The sequence below is a fragment of the Peromyscus eremicus genome, chromosome 8a (genome assembly GCF_949786415.1).
Source record: "Peromyscus eremicus chromosome 8a, PerEre_H2_v1, whole genome shotgun sequence".
Lineage (NCBI taxonomy): Eukaryota > Metazoa > Chordata > Mammalia > Rodentia > Cricetidae > Peromyscus > Peromyscus eremicus.
The window spans coordinates 32,502,066-32,527,368 of record NC_081423.1 but is presented as its reverse complement, the minus strand read 5'-3'; the positions used below and the strand labels follow the sequence as shown (position 1 = coordinate 32,527,368).

General features: G+C 39.1%; 2 protein-coding genes and 1 pseudogene across 2 annotated transcripts in view; all 3 read right to left on the bottom strand.

Annotated features, from left to right (window-relative positions):
* LOC131916850 (olfactory receptor 2Y1B-like) overlaps nt 1-25,303 on the bottom strand; it is a 69,962-nt gene that overhangs the window by 19,428 nt on the left and 25,231 nt on the right. The window lies entirely within an intron of this gene.
* LOC131916849 (olfactory receptor 2Y1B-like) lies at nt 8,196-10,714 on the bottom strand. Its single transcript, XM_059270413.1, has 2 exons — nt 10,558-10,714; nt 8,196-10,396 (listed from the first exon to the last, which is right to left on the bottom strand). Exon 2 carries the CDS (start codon nt 9,731-9,733, stop codon nt 8,804-8,806), a length of 930 nt encoding a protein of 309 aa, XP_059126396.1. The 5' UTR covers nt 9,734-10,396; nt 10,558-10,714; the 3' UTR covers nt 8,196-8,803.
* Nucleotides 13,342-15,027, bottom strand: LOC131916851 (large ribosomal subunit protein eL21-like; annotated as a pseudogene).

Here is a 25,303-nt window from a genome sequence, read left to right as displayed (position 1 = left end):
GCAAAATGAGTTGCAAACATAAGCAAAATCAGTGGAAATTATTATAATAAAACATGATTCAGTTAACACAAAATTTACCATACTTACAAAAGTCTATCAATAAAGATCCCTGCACTTGTAAACACCAAACCACCATTTAAATACATGGAAGAAAACAATAGTGATGGAAGACTGATAGTCAAATAAGATGAAGAGAAGTGAAATGGAGCCCCAAATCAACTTTCACATAGCTGGTCACACGATAAATAATAGCCTCTTCCCTTGCTTCTTTTAATTTCCATTGCTAATTTTCTTACAAATATATTTTTATTCTATATAAATTTTTCCATCAGGACATATATGTTACAGACTTCTTCAATTTTTTCTCTTAGATTACTATTTGCATAATCACTTTCCCTATCCTCACCTCTATCTAACAGGAGAGGAATGCTGCCAGTTGGCATGATAGATACTCAAGGTTCTGCTAGGAGATCTTTCTGGCCTTGCTTTGTTGCAGCGTGTGTAATAAATGATTCTGCCTTTTTCTCCAAGAGGGTAAATGAACCCATGTCTGAATTTCACATGCTGCACGAAGCAGTCTGTTCATCATCAGCTTGTTTATTCTAAGCTAGGAATGGTAAGCACTAGCATAAGAGGCCTTCACAAAAGACGCCGAGTTATTACTGAAGCCAGATAGGGTCATGATACATTAGGAAAATGGTGTGATGTTGAGGCCCCACTTAGACCTGATGCTCCACATCCATGCATATGCAGGTGGCCCTACATGGACCCCCTGGGTTATATATTTTTTTAAAAAGACATGAAGTTGACATTAGCCATAGAGATGTTGGAGGACTGAGGAGGTTGGATAAGAGGAACAGGAAGACAGAAGGAGGGGCTGAGGGAGATTTCCAGGACTTTTGGATCAGGAAAACATGGACAGTAGGGTCAGCTGATCTTACCCACCCTGATCCTTACATTTATCAGGTTTTTCCTCTCAATTTCTAACTCCTGAGTTTTTAATAATACTAGAACAATTTGTCAGATTTTAAAAATAGACAGTTACGACTTAGATTTTGTTCTATTGCTGTGAAAAAAATGCCATTGGAATCTAGATGGAGATTGCACTGAATCTGTAAATCACTTAGTATAATATGGGAACTTTAAAGATATGCTTAAAATCCATGATGTAAAATACCTTTCTATTTATTTGTAGTACCTGAAATTCCTATTATAGTCTTCATCTAAGGTATAGTTTATATTCTTGGTTGACTTTATCCCTAAATATCTTATTCTATTTTACATTTTTTAGAAATAGAGTTTGGCTTTTGATTTCTTCTTAGGATAATCTAATGTTAGTGTTAAGCAATGCTATTCATACTGTTTGTTGATTTTATATCATGAGAATTTGCTGAATTTGTTTACCGGTTATGACAGTTTGTTGGTAAATCTTTAGGGTTTCTTACACGTGAAATCACAACATCTACAGAGACAACGGTACTTCCTCTTTCCAATTCAGATGTCTGTCTTTTGTTTCTTTCTCTTGCCTCACAGCCCTGGCTAGACTCTAGTACTATGTAGATTGATGTAACAAAGTGGCCTCCCTTGTCTTGGTCTTGACCTTAAAAAAGTATAGGTAGTAATTACAAATGACTTTGGCAAAACCAATGAAGTTTGTATAATAAATGTGTTATGAAGTCCGGGAATGTGGTCTGACCTATAGTAATAGCTTCCCCCAGCATTAACTGTAAAATCTCTTAAATTTTTTCTCCATTAAGTTATCATTGAAATTTTGAGGATCTTAGGAGATGGATCAGTGGTTAAAAGCACTTGCAGCTCTTGCAGAGGACTGGAATTCTGTTCCCAGTACCTATATGGTGATTAACAGATGCCTGTAACTCCAGTTCCAGAGGATCTGATGCTCTCTCCAGGTCTCTGAAGGGACTGCCTGTACCTAGTGCATATACACACATGGAGGGACTCAGACATATATATTATTATTTTTTCTTTTGAGAGACAATCCTCTGCAGTCTCTTCTCCTGAAGACTCCTTCTCTTTTCCATAGATAATAGTCAAATCTAAGTCCTGTATGCGCCATTGTGTCTAGGGTAAAACTTCTACACAGTTTAACAAGGAACAAATGGCAGTCATCTGGGCCACCAAAGATGAAGAAGACAGGTAGCAAGATGTTAGACAGTCACCTTCGTGGATAGTTCATTGACTCTGTGGACCCACAATCTCTGAGGATAAACCAATGGCCTTTGGTGAAAAGGTCCAAAGAGTCTCAAAGGTCCCCCAGAAATGGCACATGCCCATCACAGAGCCTTGCTTGCAGAAGGCATTGATCATCTTTAGGACTATTATTTTGTTTTTCTACATTTTTTAATAGAAGTATTTGGTTTTATCTTAGTCTCAGGATTTTGGTCATCCAAGCAGTATTGGGTATGGGTTCCATCTTGTGGAGAGGGTCTTAAATCAATATCAGATGTTGATTGGTTACCCCACAAGATCTGTGCCACCTTTACACTGGCATATCTTATAAGCGGGACATCATTGTAAATCAAACTGTTTGTAGGTAGGTGGGGGTTTATGTTTTTCCTTTGGTAGCCTGCAGAGTACCTTTCTGTACCAAAGACACTGGAACGTATAGGTGAAGGCTCATTGTAGACAACAGCTCTACTTCTCCATGTTCAGTGAGTTGTATAGCTCTTATCATTATCAATAGGAACTTGTCATCAGTTTGAGGAAAACAACCTATACTCTTGGTAATAGCCTGGCTTGTTTGGGGATTCACATGGAACCCTTTGGCCAACAATTTCATTTGATGTAACCCATTTTTGGTACTGAGAGCATCATTTGGTGAAAAGAGATGGCAAGCTGGGTCTCTTTCTTCCCCATTATTTGGCAATTTCTTTTAGAGTACCTTCATATACATACATATGTTAGGAACCTTCTATGGTGGTAGGCTTCCATACTATCCCTCAAATGTCACTCCCTGTATTCTCTCCTGTGTCCACCTTTCCCTTCCCCCTCCCTACTTGATCTTTCCATTCCAGCTTCCCTGCACATCCACTGTTAGCTATTGTATCTCCCTTTCCTAGTGAGATCTATCGATCATACCTAGTTCCTTACTTTATACCTACTGTTGTGGTTCTATGGATTGTAATTTGGTTATCACTGACTGAACAGCTAATAGCCACATATAAGCAAAATATATATCATATTTGTCTTTCTGGGTCTGGGATACCTCACTAAGGATGATTTTTTCTAGTTCTATACATTTAATTGCAGATTTCATTATTTCATATTTTCAATGGCTGAGTAATATGCCATTTTGTAAATGTACTGCATTTCTTTATCCATTCTTCTGTTGAGGGACATCTAGGTTGTTTTTTATTTCTGGCTATTATGAATAGAGCAGCAATGAACATGGTTGAGCTATCTCTATGATAGTATGAAGCATTTTTTGGGTGTATCTCCAGGAGGAGTACAGTTAGATCTCAAAGTAGATCAATTCCTATCTTCTTGAGGAACCACCACACTGATTTCCATAGTGGCTGTACAAGTTAACATTCCCACCAGCAATGGAGGAGTGTTTCTCTTACTCCACATCCTCACCAGCATGAGTTGTCATTCATTTTTATTGATCTTGGCCATTCTTATGGGTGTAAGATGAAACCTCAAAGTAGCTTTGATTTGCATTTCCCTGATGGCTAAGGACGTTGAACATTTCTCTCAGTGTTTCTCAGCCATTTGCATTTTATCTTTGAGGACTCTCTGCTTAGTTCTATACTACATTTTTACCTGGGCTATTTGTTTTCTTGTTGTTCAGGGGTTTTTGTTTGTTTGTTTAGTTCTTTATATATTCTAGATACTAACCTTCTATCAGATGTATAATTGATAAAGATCTTTTTCTGCCCTGTAGGCTGCCACTTTGACTGAATTATGGTGCCCTTTGCTGTACAGAAGTTTTTCAGCTTCCTGAGGTTCCACTATTAATTGTTGATCTTAATGCCTGTATTATTGGTGTCCTGTTCAGATAGTCTTTTTCTGTGCCAAAGAGTTCAAGCTCATTTCCCACTTTCTTGTTTATCATATCCAAAGTTGTCTAGTCTTTTATTGAGGTCCTTGGTCCATTAGGAGTTGGGTTTGTGTGGGGTGATAGATATAGGTCTATTTTGATTCTTCTGAACACAGCTTCTGGTTGACCAGAACCATTTGTTGAAGATGCTGCCTTTTCTTTACTGTGTATTTTTGGCTTCTTTTTCCAAAAATCAGGTGTCCATAACTGTGTAAAATTCTGTCTGGGTCATCAACTTGATTCCATTGATCAATGTGTCTGCTTTTATGCTGATATAATGCTGTTTTTGTTCCTACAGCTCTGTAAAACAACTTGAAATCAGAAATGGTGGTTTCTCTGACAATTCTCTTATTATTCAGAATTGTTTTAGCTATCCTGAGATTTTTGTGCTTCCATATGAACTTGAGGATTGTTTCTTAATTTCTATGAAGAATTGTGTTGGAATTATGATCAGGATTGCACTGAATCTGGAGATTACTTTTGGTAGAATGGCCATTTTTACGTTAATCTACTGATCCATGAGCATGGGAGATCTTTCCATCTCTTCTTCAATGTCTTAAAGTTTTTATTATGCAAATTTTTCACTGGCTTGGTTAAAGTTATCCCAAGGAATTGTGAAAATTTCCTCATCTACATTGGCATGTCAGTTGTTGTCATGCTGGCCTTGTTCAGCCAATCATATTGTTGATATTTTATGGTGCAGTTTCCCTGCCTGTTTAGAAGACACCATCTCACAGCAGGTGTCCTGGTCTTCCAGTTCTTGCAATCTCTCCACCCCCTCTCTCTTGATGTTTTCTGAGCTTTATCTAATATGATAATCCTTTGAATTTTTATACACACACACACACACACACACATACACACACACACACACGGATTTTTTTTGCCTGCGTGTATGTTTGTACACCACATATATACAGCACCCATGGAGGCCAGAAGAGAGCATCAAATTTCTGGAACTGGAGTTCTAACTGGTTGTGAGCCTCCACATGGAAGCTGAGAATAAAACCCAGGTTGTCTGGAAGACCAGTCAATGCTCTTTACAGCTGAACCTACTACCCAACCTCAAAAATGATATTTCTATAACTTGCTCTAAACATGTGTGTGTGTGTTGACATAGTATGGTATATGTAAAAGTCAATTTAAACTAAATAGAAGTCCTCAGGGTAAGACCACAACTATAAGACTCCTGGAGAAGATTACAGAGGAAAAACTCCTGAATCTTGACTTTGGCAGTGTGTTTTGGGGCTAGCATATGATAGCTCAGGATTAAAAAGTAAGTAAATGAGTATTTAAAAATGGAACTACATCAGGAAAAAATCTTCTGAAATGAAAAAGAAATGTTCAACAAATGCAAACAGCAGTCTACAGACTGGGAAAATTTACTTGAAAACCATGAGACTGATGAGAAGGCAATGTCCCAAGTTTATGACTAACTCTTACAGTAGAAGAAAAACTGAAAACCCATCTTAAAAATAGACACAGGTCATTATCCCATAGAAGACTTTAAACATTTTCCAACAAACATATGAAATCTGTTTGCTGTTAGTAATTACCCAGAAATACATATTGATGTCACCTATACTCTCTAGGATGAATGTTTATGAAAAGATAAGAAGTGTTAATGATGGTATGGAAAAAGTGAAAACAACTCTCTTGTAAGTGGGTATGTAGATTGGTACCGACATTAGGGATAATAATAGGGCAATTCCTTAAGAAATTTAAAATGAGGCTGGAGAGATGGCTCAATGGTTAGGAGCACTTGCTACTCTTCCAGAGGATCTGGGTTTGATTCCCGGCACCCACATGGTGGTGCCTGATGCCCTCCTCTGTGCTCCATGGGCACTAGGCACACACGTGGTACACAGACATACTTGTAGACAAAACACTCATATGTATTTTAAAAGAATTAGCTTAATTTAAAATATGTACGTGTACACAGAGAGAGAGAGAGAGAGAGAGAGAGAGAGAGAGACAGACAGACAGACAGACAGACAGACAGACAGACAGAGAGACAGAGAGACAGAGAGACAGAGAGAAATGAAACATAACTACCAGAAAATCTAGAGCTCTGTCTTCTTGGTTTATGAAAGCAAATGAAATTACCAACTTTTCAAAATGTCTGCAATCTGCGATCATGGTTTTGTACTTTAGTTCGTCATAGTCAAGATATGGAAACTACCCTAATATCCACCAATGCCCTATCTAATGGATAAAGAAACTGAAGTTTATGAGAAAACATGATTGAGTCCAGGAAAATATCTTGTTCTATGCTACTGTATAATAAGCTGGAACATTATAGGAAGTGAAAAAAAACAAAAGAAAAATATTATGTTAGCTTGCTTATTCCTAGATTTTTTTTAAGTTAATGCTGTGTAGCTGTTTCCTCTGGATTGTAAGGTTCCTTGTTGGAGGGAGAGGGAAGCTCACCAGACTTATGAAACTTACAAGAACCTCTCAGGCCTCAGAGGCACATGTACGTTACATGACTGACAAGGCCCCTCTCCAAGACTGTAGAAACAACAGTAGTACATCTGCCTACATGTGGTGCAGGGGGCTCCAGGAGCACAGCTTTCATGATTGACACCCGTGCGTGAGTGAGACTCTCCAATGATGCAGCTCCCTTAGTCACCTACACTTCTGTAACAAACTCCAATTGAATCACAGGTTCACTAAGTTGGACTTGGATGGAATTGTTTCTTTGGTTTATCATTGCTCTCTTCATGGGTGTGAAGACAAATAGGTTTCCAAAGTAAAGATTGCACAATAATAAAATATGCAGAAAATAAAACAAAGCATATGTTTTATAGTGAACTGAAAAGAAATGGGGAGATGTGAATTAAAGAACACAAAATTTTAGATATCTAAGATGGACAAGTCTAGATGTCTAATTACAAAATAGTGATATCATTAATAAAATTTTATTGTATGAGATACTCGTGATTAGTAAGTAATTGTTATCATATATCTTCTCTTCTCTAATCCAAAAAGAGATTAGAAGATTTATGTAAGATGACAGATAAATTAATTTGCTTCAAATACTGGTGACCTTACTTCCTCTATGCAACCCATAACTTCTTTTTATGAACCTCAAGCACATGCAATTACTTTCATTTTAAAAACTAACAAACTAAATATAAAATAAAATCATAAAAAGAAAAGGAAAAGGGTAAGTTGATATTCTGCTGCATGTTTTTTCTTATTCACCTCTAACTACTTTATCATAGTAGAGAGACTTGGGACTCTGACTCTGGAGTGGCTTAGGGATCCGTGCTCTCTGATGACCAATTAGCTCCTGTCCTGGATGAGAAGATCCTGATGGGTTTAGGTTTCCATGGAGATGCAATTTCCTTCTCAAAAGACAAGATTTGTGAAATGTCATGGATGGCTGTGTGCCTAGATACACTAGTGGCTTCTTCAGATTCCTTGAACATGAAATGTGTTTCCACTAATATTGCTATGTTCTCTGTAAGCTAAATAATAAAACACAATAACTATAAAACAATTTTATTGAATTTTATTCTGTGTCCAAATAAACACTTTTTTCTATTAAGTTTTTAATATACTTGAATTATTTAGACCTTGATACACAAAACAGGCAAAAATTCATTTTTGTTACATTTATTGGCTAGTGACCCAAGCTAATAACCATAACGTGGATTCTTAGGTAGCAGCTAGCTGGATAAGATTTAGAGTAAAATAGGGCACATTCAAATAACGAATTTCTATTTAGAATCTGGGCAAACAAAATAACAACACAAAGTAATTATATGGCATTTGGTCTCTTGATAAGTATAACTAATATGAGGGAGGAATTTGCCTGTATTCCACACTGAGATAATTAAATGTAATAATACAGAAAGTTCTATAAGGACAGGGCTTGAGTCACATTAAAAGTTCTAGAATCGAGAACAGTTATAGATTAGTTGACTCTGTAAAGCACACTATTTGACCTTTTACCTAAGAATAGGTAATTAAGAAGAATCTAGAACATTGAAAAGAATCAGTCAAAGCAGTGATGTCTACTAATTAAGCTCATGTTTGGTTTTCTCTCCAGTTTCTCTAGTTTCTTCTCATTCATGAACATTATCATCTTTCCCATCATTTCTGAGTTGCACTGGACAGCTGGGGAAGTAGCAATGCCTGCCCCCCTTTTTACAGAATGCCTCCTTAATACTTCTCTGCATGTGACCCCAAGTAGAAAAGCAACATTCACATCTGGCCTCTACATGCTTCTTGATAAACCATTAATCATTATTTCTTATATTCTTCAAATATCACAGAAAGGTATCCACCTCAGTAGACATTAAAAAGAGGTCCTGTGATGTGAAGGGACATAGGCAGGAGAGGGGAATTAGAAGCATAGGCATTGATGCAAATCTTTGACATAGGGCATTCTGCATGGCACCATGCTAGAAATCTGAAGCCACTGCCATCAGAACAATGCTTCCCTGCCTCCCAGGCTTACCTAGAAACTGTCTCCACTTTGTACAAGAGGAGACAATATCCACTTCCTAAGAACCGTGTTACAAATCAACTCTTACTCCCTGTATCATATGGATTATAGACAATTACAAAGCATTTCAAAAGACCCTCCGTACTTCCAACTTCAGAACAAGGAAACATCAAACCCATAGTGTCTGTTGAAGCTTATTTTTTACTAACCAATTGCTTTGCAAGGACAGGATGAGTCTGTAACTCAAGAGCTGTTAAACCAAATTGTACTGGTTGTCCTTTGGTCTTCTATCCTGAGTCTGAGCTCCCTAGCACCTTCCACAGAGCCCTCTTCACATCCTTGTTCCTCAGGGTATAAATCAGAGGGTTGAGCATGGGGGTGATGATAGTATAAAAAAGGGCAACAAACTTCCCCTTGCTCTCAGAATAACTGCCCTTGGGTTGTAAGTGTGTGTAGATGGCTGCACCATAAAACATAGAAACCACCACAAGGTGGGACCCACAAGTCCCCAGGGCCTTTTTGCACCCTGCCATTGACTTGGTCTTCAGCATCGCCTGAGCAATGTTTGCATAGGAGCCCAGAATTAATGCTACAGGAAATATCAAGATTACAACTCGGGCCACAAACATTTTGGCCTCTGTTCCTTCTGTGTCCTCACAGGCCAACTTCAAGAGAATAGGCATCTCACAGAAGAAGTGGTTCAGCTGGTATCCACAAAGAGGCATAGCCATCATCAGGCTTGTCTGAATCAGAGAGTTCATGAATCCTCCTACCCATGAAGCAATAGCTAGTGAGAGGCAGAGAAGGGGATGAATGATGGTCGTGTAATGCAGGGGACGACACACAGCAGCATAGCGGTCAAAGGCCATCACCACCAGGAGCACACTTTCTGTGGAGCCCAGAGCAAGGAAAAGGAAGAGCTGGGCCACACACCCTCCATAGCTGATGGTCCTGTCATATCCCTGGAGGTTTATCAGAAGCTGGGGCACAATGCTAGTGGTGTAACAGAGGTCCAGGAAGGAGAGATGGCAGAGGAAGAAGTACATTGGTGTTTGAAGTCGAGCATCCAGTTGTGAAAGAATAATGATGGCAGAGTTGCCAAAGAGAGTTAGGGAGTAGAATATGGAAATGAGAACAGAAAAAATGAGTTCCAATTGAGGAAAATCAGAGAAGCCCATTAAGATGAAGCCTTGTCTAAAACTGGTGTTGAAATCCATAGCTTTTGTGTGCCAAAATAACAGGAGACAATTCAGTGTCTGCTATGAAGCACACAGATTAGAACATTGTTCCAGACAATCCTGAAATACTCCAAAATCAAGCTCTTTCTTTTCTATTTTTCTAGTTCAGTTTTATCCAGTCTTAAATTCTTACTCATGTCCTCTTCAGACTGGAAATCACGGGATCAGGAGTATTATCTTTTGTTTGACCTATAACCCTGGCACCCTATGTGTCCTGAACTTTATCTAGCTCCCTTAATCCCAATGGATACCTCACTGTCTGATAGCAGAGACAGCATCTTTCCCACCTTCCCACACTGATGTTAAGATCTAACCCAGTAACAGGTAATAGCAGAGTTTCTTTGAAAAATATAAAGAGACAAATGTAGCATTATTATTCTCTATCAGTCTCTTTGATTCATCATTGGTCCAGTTGGCAGAGTGTTTCATGTAGGTGAAGATCTAGGACTAACCAGGATGAGACCGCAATTCTGTCCCCACTGCCCCATTTCCTCAGTGGCTGTGACCAGCACCACAAACCCAGAAGCCCTGCTCGTGACCAGCTGTCAATTTGTTCTCTTGTTAAGTCTGCTGAACTAGAAGGTTAATGAGTTGGTGCTGGACCAATGATGCCAGGAAGCCATTTGGACAACATCTTTGATGCTGTTGAAGAAAAGATGGAGAAGTTGAATGATTCAATAAAGTATTAATTTACATATAGATAAATCAATACATTGAAGTTCTTTCTTAACAAACACAGTAATAGATCTTTGTGATGATATCAAAGATGTCATTGTTATAGGTTTTTTAATATGCATACTTACAAGTTTATAATGTCAAAGTTGGCCTTTGCAAGTTCATCGTCTTAGAATGATATGGTTTATTTTGAGTCCTTACCAGATCCCTGCAGATCAACTCTACCACTGTCTAACTGAAGCACCTGTTCAGACATGTTCACTTCACTCACTTCCGTGAGTCTCAGTTTAGATATCACAGAACAGATGAAACAAGATTTAAAAAAAGATTGAATGATATCATATATTCTGCAAGCTATTAAGAATATGCCGGGCAGTGGTGGTGCACGCCTTTAATCCCAGCACTCAGGAGGCAGAGCCAGGCGGATCTCTGTGAGTTCGAGGCCAGCTTGGGCTACAGAGTGAGTTCCAGGAAAGGCGCAATGCTACACAGAGAAACCCTGTCTCAAAAAACCAAAAAAAAAAAAAAAAAAAAAAAAGAATGTGCTCCATGAAGTTTTGTAATATTTTTATTATATATTTTTAAATTACTTCATTTTGTTGACATGTGTAAACTGTACATATATATGAGATAATTCAACATAATCAGAGTACACTCACAGAACCCAGCCTCCTCTTATCCCCATTACACACGCAACTTCCCAAACACCAGTGACCAATGTTCTACATTTAGTTTGGCATCTTTAACTTCCTCATGAAGAAAACCATGAAGCTCTTGTCTTTCTAGGTCCTGTAGTCTTTGTGTATCTACATCACTAATCTTGACCATGTAACAGGGTATGATTTGTTAACTATTGTAGTGCCATTTCCAAACCAGTGCATAAAGAATGAATAGAACTCAGCAAATATTGTTAAATGAATTAATGAATGTTTTCCTCCATTAGACAACATACATGCCACAGAAATGTTTGTTTCCAGTGTAACATGAAAGGAATAAACATGTATTGTCTCTAACATGGTAGATTAAGTTTTTACTGTTTTGACCATTCATATTCATATTTTATCAACAATGTTGTCCATAATTATAGCTATGCTTGGTATTAATATGTTTATAAATAAATCAAAACTTAGAAATCTAATACAACAGTGATTTGATTTAAGATAATATTAAACAGTAAAAATTGAACTTAGCTTCAGATCTTGAAGTATAGGACTCAACTTGAAAACCCCAAATTCATATATTAGAAAACTAGATGGCCTGGGAATGTATCCAGCAAAGACTCAACACAGGCCAGCAGTGCCCACTGGCTGCTGAATCTTAGAAAGTACAAGCTCAGACTAGACAAAAATCTAATCAGCATCTACTTTTACGTTGGAGGGAAACCTGGAAGTCATTTCTTCAGCCGCTTGTGTCTCTGTTCCTTGATCTCTGGCAGAGAATCTAAAACCAGTGCTTAAGTGACGACAACCTCTCTCCACTCGTCATCACCTGGAGCCTTTTGTTCCTATGTGGCCATGAGTTCCCTACTTCTGCTGATAAATCTAGTATTCCCTGCCCATTATTTCAATAATTTTCTTAATAAACATCTTTAAGCCTATCAAAGTATGATCTACTCAATTCTGGAAAAATGATTTTTTTTATAGCGCCATCACTAAACTCAGGCTAATAAGTTCTACAAAAAATAATTCAAGTGTCTGAAGCAATACTATTAAAAATTCATATCCCTGCCTGTGCATGTCTTACCTTTCCTTCTCATCTGGTTAGTTGTCTACAGAAATTATCTATTATGAAGACTGTACAATTTTTAAAATATAATTTCTCCCTACACTTTCTGTTCTCACTCTCTTCTAAATCTCATCCTTGTAGCATTTGACATGTTGAGTAACTGGCCCTTTCTGTTCAGTATTTTCCCCTCCCTTCCTGGATATCTCCTTCCCTGCATCATGGTCTCCTCTACCTGCACATTGCAGACTCTCTTCTAATATTATGCTATAAAGTATTCCTGGAAAATTCATCCATTTCAGGGTATGAGTCACACTCACTGTGTTGAGAACACCCAAATATGTCTCCATCCCTATCTATTGTCTGCATTTCAGACTCCCATGGTTCAGCTAATTCAATCTTTTTATGTATTTCTCATGTTTTGATAGTTTGGAGCCTGGTTGACCATAAAAGGCCTTCCCCTTTGAGGTATAGAAATTCTCACAGATAGCACTTTCTTGTAAGAAACACCTCATGAAAACAATCAGTTCAGAGTCCACATTTCTTCCTGCTCCTTTGCTGGTGTCTAACACAGCAGCATCTACCCTCTCTAACACAAGACCAGAAAATCAGTCATATCATAAAGCATGCTGAAGTTACTTGTTTAAAAATACGGTATCTAAGCTTTGTATGCTTCCTCATACCCTGTGGGTTTTGTCTGCATTTTCTCTCAACTTTCCTTCTTTCTAACAAGCTCTGGCACTGCACTCTGTGGACCCAGGTAACACCATGCCTCTTCATTTTTAGAACCGTTGAGCAATGAGCTCCTAATCAAGTTCCAGTTATCTCCTTAACAGGGGCCTTGATTTACCTTTAACAATAACAACATCTTTGTGTTAGTGGACATCTCCTTGCCTGTCATTTTCACTTGTTAGTCCCCTGGACTTCAGCACATTCAACATGAAACTTGTTCTTGTCCCTTATAAAAATGCTTCTTCATCTGTTTGCCTTATCTCAGGGAAGCACATCTCAGCTATGCTGGTCACCTGGCCAGAAAATCAGTCACCAGCCTCTACACATGCCACTTCATCTACAATAGCATTTCTCAGTCAGAGATGAAGTCATCTATTCAGGAAGAGTCTCCGATGTATGCAGACATTTCTGTGGTTTGTTGAGGCCAGGAGTGCTGCTGTACACATAGCCCCCCCATCAACACCACATACACATGAATTATCCAGTCCCAAATGTCAGTTGTGTGAAGGTAACATTCTCACTTCTTGTGATGATTCTTTTCTACTTTTGTGAGAACTGAAAACTCCTTGGTGCATGGCCCTATGGGCACTTCATCTTCTCACATATCACTTACCATCCTTGACATTAAATTATGACCTTGAGTTTCATCATGCCAGGGCTTCTGAGGAACAGAGCCATGTCTGTATTGTTCTTAGAACAAAGATGTGAAAATGTCCTTCATGAGAAGCAGGTATTTTAAATTATGTTTTTAGATTCTAAAGCCAAGAGCAAGTGATTACACTTGATGACTTCTATCCAGTTCAAGTCTTGTGCTATGAGAAAGATGGTAACTCCCCTCTGTTCTCCAAAGCCAAAACTGAGATTTTCAAGGGTAAATCATAATATAAGAAAACTTGGAAGAAAAGAGAACAGACTAAATATAGACTGCCTGGAAAGGAACCTGGCTTCTAGTCACTTGAAAGCTTCCTGTTCATCCAGAGCCTGAAATTTAACTTCTATTACATTGTAAAATGTTCGAGCATTCTCTCAGCAAATTAGGGTAGCATTATACCCAGATGTGACACTCCAGATTTTCTCCTTTTGAACACTCTTGTCAAAACTTTACATGCTCCTAATCCCCTTGACTAAATTAGTTTTATATTTATATATTTGACACAGTTGATTTTTGTAACAGCAAAACTATTGACTATGTTCATGTCTGTATGTGTATGTGTGTAGGAGTATTTATCTCCGCAATAATAAAATTCTTGAGAGCAAAAGTCACATTTACATTTTTTCATTTCTTCATGCCACTCTAATACATCACTGATTTTAACTAAATGGAGCCATGTCTGAGCCAGAAATGCCAATCATCTGACTGAGCATAGGAGATTCTACCTTATCCCCAACTTTCTTCATTGGGAGAGTCATCCTTAAATAGACCAGTGTGTGGTAGAATGTGTTCTCTCCTTTTATATCCTTTCAGAAGTGTTTACTCATCATGTGTTCTTTTAAAATACATTTTAAACTGAAATATAATTGCATTATTTTTGCCCATTCTTTTCCTCATTCTCAAATCTACAGCTTCTTCTCTGATTATTATTGTGATATACACATATTTTATATATAATTTCTCATCTTTTTTTATCTGAATGTGGTTTTTTGTTTGTTTGTTTTTTACAGTCCAGGTCTTTTATTTCTTTTTGTACATTAGGCCATGAATTCGTATGGAATGGTCTCCAGCAGCTCAGGCTCCTTCCCGTTAGTCCTCACAAAGTGTGCTTCTCTGGGTGGGGCGGGCTGGCGCTTCAGCTGAACCCAGGTGCTCTTCTCCTTGGCTTCCTTTTTGGTCGTTCTTCTTCATCCGCTTCTGGAAGCTGTCTCAGCTCTTAGAGTGCTTGATGTGCTCAATCCACACGTTAATTCTCTTGCCCTTAACTTGCTTGTTTACAATGATGCAGGCTGGGTGACATTGTAGGCTCTTCCGGTTTTGCCATGGTAACATGAGGCATTCCTTTTTGAACAGTGCCCATTCCCTTGATGTCTACAATATCACCTTTCTTGTAGATTCACATGTAAGTGGCCAAAGGAACAACTCCATGTTTCCTAAAAGGCCTGGAGAACATACAGCGGGTGCCCCTCCTCTTTCCCTTTGTGTTCCTCATTTTGGCGAGTTACTGGAAGATGGCTGCCTTGGCCAAAAGGAAGGGGGCGGGGCCACGGCTCTTACAAGGACCGCGGGCTGCCCCTGGCGCCGCCTGAAGACAAATGCAGGCCTGCGAGGCTCTTCGAGAGAAGCGCGTTACTCTGAAAACCGGGAGACCTTGTGAATGTGTAATTTTTTTATTAGCTTCTAGAAGACCCTCCTCCCCTTGGAACTTCTTTAGGCAACAATGAATCCTTCTTCCTATTCTCCACTACAGCCTCCTTCTCCACAGATTTAATTATTGCTTACTCAGTCCATCCTTTGCATGCTAAAATCGCCCAGTATCTCCTTCTATCTCACATCTTTCTTCCGTGATTTTCAGGATTCCATCACCTTCTTGGCAGAAACAACCAATATTTTCTAGAATGTAGTTAGCTCATTTGACACCCAAACGATAAATGAACAAGTCCACACTCTGCTTTCACACCGACTCCTCATGCAGAGCATTGCCTTCTCTCATGTCGCCATCCTTGTCTACTCCAAGAAGTCTTCCTTGATGTATCAACAGCTCTGACTTTACCCCTAGTCTTTGTCTCCTAGTGATGATGTATGTACCTTATTTTGCATGTTATTGCCTTGGCATCACAGAAGCTAAATTTTGCCAAACACTATTAAGCCAATCTTTACAATTAATGAGAAAACCAAATGTTCCATAGACGTTCAGTAAGTTTCCTAACTTTATGTAACTGGAAAGTTAGTAAAAAAAAAAAAAAAAAAAAAAAAAAAAAAAAAAATTGTGTGCAACCTGCTGTGTATACTTGAGTGGGAGGGCAGAGAAAGACCCAGTTAGTGCTAGACTATCTTCTTGCCTGAGTTCCACGTTTCCACCCTCAATCCAGGGACACAACAGAACCTTGCATAACTGCCTAATGCAATGCCTATTATTTTCTGGTTTTCTCTGTGGGTGCTGAAGTGCCACTGATCATTACTCACCCACAACTCCACAGAAGAAAACTACTGTGCTTACCTCTCTTGAGTCTATTGGCATCAAAGTTGAGGTGAGATCCACATGGCACTGTTATCTAGGAGCCAGGGAAAGCTACTCACTACTTCAGACCTGATTTCATCTGTAAGGTGAATAGCTTGAGTGAGGGTGACTTTCCTGGAGAGCTTGTGGTAAGAAGTTGTTTCTTCCTTCAGCTGCGCAGGCTGCTGAGATTCACAACTTGGGGTGAGGCACCATCATCTCCACTATACTTCCTTACTGAGCCTACGTTAGACCCGAAAGCTGTTATAACACCACATCAGCTATTGTCCCTAAAACTGAGCCCTTTGATTCTGTCCTGGGGGCATTGCCCCCTTTAAAATTCACAAAAGGGAGAGTTGTTTATGAGTTAAGTCCCTAGAGACCTGTAGGCCCTTACAAGGCAATTAAAAGCAGTCAATGGGCTCCCCAAGACCTGAATTAAGGACTCAGTTTTCCCTATTCCCCATATACTGCTCAAATAATAACTTATTATTATTCAGTATCCTCAATACACAAACCCCAAGGATAAGGACCTGCTAGCCCTTATTTTTGCCTCAGTGAAGTCAATGGGAGCTGAATAGCTGCTGCCTCTCCCTTAAAAAGCATCCTATGTCTTCACTGAACTACCCCTCTTTTTGAATACATGAACTTCCATCCTGATTTTTATCCTGAGATTTTTTAAATTACTTGCTACATTTCTTTGTTTCTTTTTCTGTGTGTGTGTGTGTGTGTGTGTGTGTGTGTGTGTGTGTGTGTGTGTGTGTGTTTGTTGGTATGGAGGTCAAAGGACAACTCACAGGTGTGGGTTCTCTCTTTCTACCCTGTGGGTCACATAAGGTTTGGATGCAAACACATTTATCCTTTGTTCCCTACCCTGAGTTCTTAAGAAGAGGACAGAAGAGAAGGACTGGAGAATCTAGGCAACATGTCAGACTTGGAAGCAAATGGTGAAGTCCTTGTCCAACTCACAGAACTTTTCTGAATCTGTATCCAAACGTTGCCATGTAGCCTGCTCTAATGTCTCAGGGAAGGGAACCACCCCCTTATGTAATTTTCAGTTCTTCCATTATAAACTGTCCTTCGAACATCAATATTCACCTTCAGTATCACAAGGAAACTCATCTTTCACATACATAGCAGCTTCTCAAATATTGAGGTCATGATGTTTTTCAAAACTCAACTTCATGTACTATGATTTATGTATAAAATAACATAAACGTTTTTTGTGTATGAGTCCTGTGAGCTTAACTTTCTTTTGGTTTTTCGAGACAGGATTTCTCTGTGTAGCTTTGGAGCCTGTCCTAGAACTCACTCTGTAGCCCAGGCTGGCCCTGAACTCACAGAGATCTGCCTGCCTCTGCCTCCCAAGTGCTGGCATTAAAGGCGTATGCCACCACCACCCACTTAACTTTTTAAAAAATAACTCATTTATTTGTATTTTATGTGCATTGGCGTTCTGCCTGCATGTATGCCTGTGAGAGGGTGTCAGATCTCCTGGAACAGGAGTTATAGACAGCTGACATGTGGGTTCTGGGAATTGAACCCGGGTCTTCTGGAAGAGCAGCCGGTATTCTTAATTGCTGAGCCATTTCTCCAACCCCAAGTTTAAGTTTTAATTGTAGTTTAAAAGTTAAATTTAACAGGAAGAAATAATGACTGATTTTTAAAGTGATGCACTTTTTATACTCTGCCCTTTTCTTGTTTGCATGTTATATTAAATTTTGCCACTTTTAGTATTTTTTATCTTTTGTTGCCTACTTTAATCTCATATACATACATTTATATACATTTGTGTGCAACCCAGCCCTAAACAGGATGTCTCCAGTAAAGCCTCCAGGGAACTCTGAAGAAGAGGAGGCAGAAAGAGTATAAGAGGCAGAGGCAATGGAGGACATCAAAGAAACAAGGCCCTCTGTATCAACATGGTCACACACATATATAACATACATATATAACAATATGTATCATAATGATTTTGCTTTTGTTTGTGAATTTCTCATGTATGTTTTTCGGATTGTTCTATGTGTTTATCCATAAAGTCAATGGGTACTCATTACTATTCTCGTGCATAATTCATATACTTTCCCTCTCATCCCAACTTCTTCCCTTCTAAATCTTTCTTATCTCTTCACCCTTATAGTCTACAACTATGACTTTCTATAGCTTTAACAATCCTTAAAGTCTAAGGATATTAGCAGTATCCTGCTGTGGAATGTCTTTCTGTATGTTGTGAACATATGTTGCTCTCTCATTGTTTGATAAATAAAGCTGTTTGGCCAATGGCAAGGCAGAATAAGGTTAGGTGGTACATCCAAAGTGAGGACAAAGATGAAGAAGGGTGGAATGAGGCGGAAGCTGTGAACCACCTCCAGGAGAAGCAAGATATGAGAAAATAGGTCATGCCATGAAGCCACGTGACTAAACATAGATTAATAGAAATGGGTTGAATTAAGTTATAAGAGCTAGTTAATAGTGAGCCTGAGCCAAAGGCCATGCAGTTTGTAATTAATATAAACCTTTGTGTGTTTACTTGGGACCAAGTGACTGCAGGACTTGGTGGGACACAGAAAAACTTCCAGATACAGTATCCTAAGTTTCCCCTCCCAGAAACTTTCCTGCCTTGATATTTTTATAAGGAGTCTAATGCTGGTTTGTATCCTGCCCACCCGACTTCCCTTCTACTCCTAATCTCAGTCACTAAAACCTTGCTATACCCCATATTACCCTCGTTAGTTTAGCCTCCATAGTTGTTGAGGTTAACTGAATCATGGTTGTTAGCTGGCTAGTAAGGCATTTGCATACTGAGCATATCCAGCTGCTGGGTATACTATAAGAGATGAGACAAAAACTAACACCATGATGCCAAAGGGGGATTGCTGTCACACAAACATTTTCCTGAAACACTAGATAAAACCTTAGTTTAGTTCCTAGTTGGTTCTTAGTTTTTTTTCACACCATGTTTTGAAGACAAAACTTGTGTCATTTAGGCTAAGACTCAGTAAGAAACAAAGTTCCCGTGATGAAAAGGCATTGTGGTAACAGTACTGGGATGAAGTATATCACTGTTGTTCAATAGAAATGATGGGTTGACAAAGGTGGATCTCCAAGACCAAATCTAGAACCTGCTCCAGCATCCTTATAAATTTATTTTAAAAAACGTTCATTAGGCTGGGACAGAGTCCTATGTACCCACAGACAGACTGATGACATAAGCAAGATACGTAAAACCACATTCATTCTTTCTAGAGCTGGTACATTTACACATATTTGTGTGCAACCCAGCCCTAAACAGGATGTCTCCAGTAAAGCCTCCAGGGAACTCTGAAGAAGAGGAGGCAGAAAGAGTGTAAGAGGCAGAGGCAATGGAGGACATCAAAGAAACAAGGCCCTCTATATCAACATGGTCACACACATATGAACTCTCAGAGACTGAGGCAGCATGCACAGGGCCACCATGGGTCTGCAGCAGTTGGGGTCCTAGAGCTAAAAGGAGAAACCCAGAGGCTATCTCCAATTGATAGTCACTTGCAAAAGAAATTTTAGTTTCCTCCAAGGGGTCTCACTGGGGGGAAAAAAAAAAAACTCTTAAGGGAAGGCTGCATGCCCAGAAGTAGATGGCCAACAGAAAATAAACTCAGCGGTATCTTTGGAGGTTCTTTGTCTTATAAGGTAGTATCAGGGCACTTTGTATTTTTAACTTTACCTTATTTTTATAATATATATATTTCTTCTCTCTTGTTAATGCACAGTCCTTTGCATGTATATTATGGCTTCCAGTTTATTGTTTTTATGGGATTCCTGAGTGTGTATATGAGTGGGTCTCTGTTTTTTGTCCCTTCTCTTGGGCTCTTTCCTTCTGTTTGTTTTGTTCTCTTCCAATGTGTTAGCTTATGATTTATCCTATTATATTTTATTATTGCCCCATAGATACCTGTCTGTTTGTTAATGAGCGACAGAAAGGGGTGGATCTGCATGGGATCTGGAGGTGGGAAGAAACTGGGGGGAGTAGAGGGAGAGGAAACAGTGATCAGGATATATTATGTTTGGGCAGAAAAAAATCTATCTTCCATAAAACAAAAAACAAAACTGTGTGCAAGATCCACCAAGCAAAGAAAGTGTCGCAGAGTTGTCTCCTAAAGAGAAGGACTTTGTAACTACTTCCTGGGATTAGATGGAGAGGGCCAATCTCTGTTACTGGAGATTACAGTCAAGGGCTCTTCCACACACAGTGCCACCCATGCAGAGGCAAACAAATAGGGGGTCAGTGCCTCCGGAATTGAGTACAGCAAGCTTGTTTTGTTTGGGACCATACACTAGACCATCAGGACCAGGGTGAAAAACCGTTGTGACTACAAATTGCTTGCTAGGATTTGAATAGCTGACAGTCCCAGCATTGGCACAACCTATAAATCCATGTCCCCTTTTCTCTGCTAAAATCTTGGTGCTTACCATGTTTTATGCCATCTCATTTGCATCTGGGGTACATACTTGTGATCTCAATGACAAATACAATGAGGAGCATTAGTACAATAGAAAGTGCTGTAATATGACAGCCTTTCAGAATGCCTAAAAGTGTTTGTATTCCACTCAGCACATATGGCTTCAGGGATGGGGTGGGAGGGGGATATTTTGAGGAGCACAATAGCTCAATTTGATAGAAGGCCTTCAAGAATGGTATGTGGAAAGGACTTTAGAAAGAAGTTCCATGTGAAATGATCCATCAGAAAAATATCTACCTGGCCGCATCCTCAGGAGTATTCTGGAAGTCTCGCAGGTCATCTGATGGAAACTAGCTCAATGCATTTTAATCAATGCGCTTGCACAGGGAAATTGGAAATGGACACTCTGACTGGGAAGCTGATTGAGATCCTTAGGTACAATTTAGTACTGTGAGATACATTCCCACCTATGCACAATTACTACTGAGTAACAGTAAGGTGTATTTCTTTTGCCTTCTCCAAGAGAAAATATTGCATTGTCTTTCATTATTTTCGTATTTGGATTGAAAATAAGTAAAAAAGACATTGATCAAAAGGTGCTCACAGTTTCTTGGTTAGGGGTGGGACTCTGCATCTGCCTTGGCTGCTCAGTGCTGGGACTCTAGCTGGCTTGGACCTGTGTAGGTCCTGTGCATGCTGTCACAGTCTCCGTGAGTTCGTATGTGCATCAGTCCAAAGGCCCACCCTCAGCCAAGAAGCTATTTGTTATCAATGGCCCCTGAGAAAGGGGAAATCAGTTCCTCCAATGGGATGTCACTGGGTATGTCAACTCCACTCCAGGCCCATGCCCAGGAGTAGTTGGCCAATATAAAACAGGCTCAATGGGATGTTTAGGGGGGTGCATACAGTTTCTGTTTTGCTTTATTTTAGTAGTTTTGTCATTGTTTTGGTTGGTTGGTTGATTTGATTTTGGGGTTTTGCTTTTCTCAGAGTGACAAAGAACATGATGTTAGATGAGCAGGGACGTGGAGAGGATCTGGGGGGAGCTGGGGGAGGGGAAAGAATATGATTAAAATACATTGTATAAAAAATTTAAATAAACAACACTCATAGTTTGGGCTGGAGAGATGGCTCAGCCATTAAAGGCTAGACTCATAACCAAGAAATGTTCATAGATTGTAATCATTAATGATTACATTAAATCAAACTTATCTTCCTGTATCATCCCCTAACCTTTTCCTTACTCAAAATGAGAAAGCTTTACAATAGAAAGTCCTACCAGAATAGGACTCAGTATTTGGGAGGCAGAGGCAGGAAGATTTCTGTGAGTCTGAGGTCCTACATAGAAGACTTTGTCTCAGAGAGAGAGAGCAAGAGAGCTACTAACACTCTAGATTCTTAAGCACAGGCTCACGTTCTAAGTTGTCTGTGACCAAGAAATTAGTAAGTAGGGCAAGCCATGATTAAAATGAGATACCTTCTGTTCTGAGCATGAAAATCTTTCCCACTCACTCCTAAAAATACATACCAATGCAGATAAAATAGGAAAAATGAGCAGTATGCAAAAGTGGCTGTCCCCTGAGATGGTTCTCCTGTTAATTGCTGTATAGAATTTCATGACATCAAAATTCTAGAGTTTACCCATTATGTTTTGAGAAAGAAGTCACTGAATCGCTTCTTATACTGTTGCTTTTGAGACAACATGGCTGTGAACATGTCTGTATACAGCTCCGGTGCTTATATGAAAGAGTTTCTCTGGTTTTTCATAGAGTTAAATCCTGGGACAGAGGAGGTGGAGATCTTCAATACTGAAAGAACTGTCGTATTGATGGAGCTTGTTTTGTTCTTATTCTTAAAAGCAATAAGAACGAAGTTATAGCCGGGCAGTGGCGGCACACGCCTTTAACCCCAGCATTTGGGTGGCAGAGGCAGGTGGATCTCTGAGAGTTCAAGCCCAGCCTGGTCTACAGAGCGAGCACCAGGACAGCCAGGACTACACAGAGAAACCCTGCCTCAAAAAAAAAAAAAAAAAAAAAAAAAAAAAAGAAAAGAAAAGAAAAGAAAAAGAAAGAAGAATAACGTTATTGAATTCGACATGTTTGTTAGTAAAAGGATTATGGCAATTTACCTCATTATTTTGTGTTTCATTGATTGTAAACAAGGTTGATCATTTTTGCATTTTAAAAACATTAGTTCTTTAACGGTTTTATACAATGTGCTTTAATCACATTCACTGCCCCCACCTCTTCCCAGACCCTCTCCCTTCCCTACTACTTCTGTGTCTTCCTCTATTTTTAACCCATCTGACAATTACCAATAAGTCACTGCGAGGTGCTCAGCTTCCCTCTCCATGCTGGTATTTGATCTGGCTCAGGCTTGCACAAGTGTTGTGCACGCTGTCACAACTGCTTTGTCCAGGAGACACTGCCTCCTTGTAGTCATCCACCACCTCTGGTCCTTACACTCCTTTTGGCCCCTTTCTCACAACAAACCCTAAGCCTTTGGAGGCGGGGTCCAGCACACATGCTTCATTTAGGGCTGAAAATTCTTCAGTCTATTGTCCTCTACACCTTAGCCAGTTGTCTCTGCCTTAGTCACTATCGACTGAAAGGAAAAAGCATTGCTTGTTGCTCATTCAATTTATTCTGGAATTATCTATTCATGCACTTCTCTGTTTTATGAGGGTATTTGTGCTTTCCTGAAAGATGGGTTTGATGGGTTTCATGTTCTGTATACCAACCTTCTGTGGGTCATGTGCACTGCAAATACCTCCCGATCTTCAGCTTGATGTTCCCTTTATGAAGTGTGTTGTACAGCATGGGGCAGTGGGGAAGGAGTGTACACATGTGCACGTGGGCATTTAATGCCTATCCTTTCCTTACTGTTCTAAGTTTTCTCTAAAATATATCTTCAAGATAAGATCATAAAAATTTCTGTGTTCTGAAAATTTTAGTCTCTTGCTTTTTACAACAAGACCATGAGTCAACTTGGTAGATGATGCCATTGTTATGCAGTGTTTATTGGATGCCCAGGCTTCCCAAATGATTTGGCCTTTATCATGTACCAAATTTTTATATGTGTTTGTTTCTGTTTCTGGTGCTCTCTTTTGTCCTGTTGTTCCATCTTCTACTCCCGTGTCAACAGCCATTGTGTTAGTTGCCACAGATCTGCAGCATCTTGATGTGTGGCTTGATTTTCCAAACATTTTTATTTTTCAAAGTTTTCTTTTTTCTTTTTGGTTCCTGATTTCTATATGAGAATATAAGGGACCAATGAGTCCCCTTCCCCCCCCCAACAAAAAAAAACAATGAAACATTTAGGTTTTATTAGAATTTCATTGGGGAATAATTAAAATTGTTTGTTGAAGATGGCTTTTCTTTCACTATCCAGTATTCTAACCCATGAATGTGATAGAATTCTAAAATAATTCAGATACTTTTTTCATGTCCTTTCTGAACCATAGTTTTTCTTTGATGAATTCAAGCTAACCTTTTTCCTACAGCATTTTTTATCTGGTTATGTGTTAGTATTTCAGAATATTGTTATTTAAATTTTTAATTTCAAATGGTAGTGAAATAATCAATAAAATTAGTCATTTTAAGAGTACATATCAATCAGATTAAGGATATTTATTAGAAATTTTCAGACCTTTCTCATCCTACATTCCATCTCTTTGGAAACTTCCTGTTTTCTGTTTCTATTCCCAGGTCTATGTAGCTTACATCAGTGGAGTTATACTGTATTTGTTTCCTTATGGATGTGCATTTCATATAGCTAATAAATTCAAGGTTCATTCATGATATAGCATGGATCAGCTTCCACTTTCCTTTTGAAGACTAACACACACACACACACACAGATAGACACAAACACACACCTCCTATATTTTGTTTATCCACTCATCTGGTAATGGATGACAGACTCTATTTCACCTTTGCCTTCACCTTATGGCTACTGTGAACAATTCTGCTATGAATGGGATACACAGGTATCTCCTTAAAGCCCTGCTTTCAATTCTCTTGGATATATACCCAGTTAAGTGGTCAGATCATACAGTACTTCTGTTTTTAATCTTTTTGAGGAATCTCCAACCTGTTTTTTATAGTAGAAGCAGCACCATTTTCCAAAATACCCATGCAATTGATTTTTGTTTTTACAAACTTTAAAAAGAAAAAAGCTTTCTAAAATCCCATTTGTCTCAAAGCATTACAAATTCCCTTGTATAATCTGTGTAGAGATTAAGCAATCTGATAGAAAGTAGTTTCACCTGATGTTTTCTAATTTTCAGATCACTAACTCATTTTACCAGTTGTGTTGTTCAATACAATGTTGAAGAGAAGAAGGTTCTCTACCTTGTTTATTGTATGAAAGAGACCAGCTGGCTGGGCGGTGGTGGCGCACGCCTTTAATCCCAGCACTCGGGAGGCAGAGGCAGGTGGATCTCTGTGAGTTTGAGGCCAGCCTGGTCTACAGAGCGAGATCCAGGAAAGGCACCAAAACTACACAGAAAAACCCTGTCTCAAAAAAAAAACTAAGAAAGAAAGAAGAAAGAAAGAGAGAGAGAGAGAGAGAGAGAGAGAGAGAGAGAGAGAGAGAGAGAGGCCAGCATTTCACCAGCACAATGGTGGAAGATGTTAAGACTCAGTTTTGGCTCATCTAGAGCATCTCTTCTAAGTTTGCTATGTTTGTCACAAACTGGTGCTGACTGTTTATAAATGACTTTTCTTCCCCACCCTAGGAATGCTATGATATTTATCACTATGTCTATTGGTGTCATAAGATACATGTACAAGGTCTAGTGTTGACTTGTCACTTGGTTATTGTGATAA

What these genes read in the sequence shown, in the direction of transcription:
- LOC131916849 (XM_059270413.1), bottom strand. Translation starts at nt 9,733, where the DNA reads ATGGATTTCAACACCAGTTTTAGACAAGGCTTCATCTTAATGGGCTTC.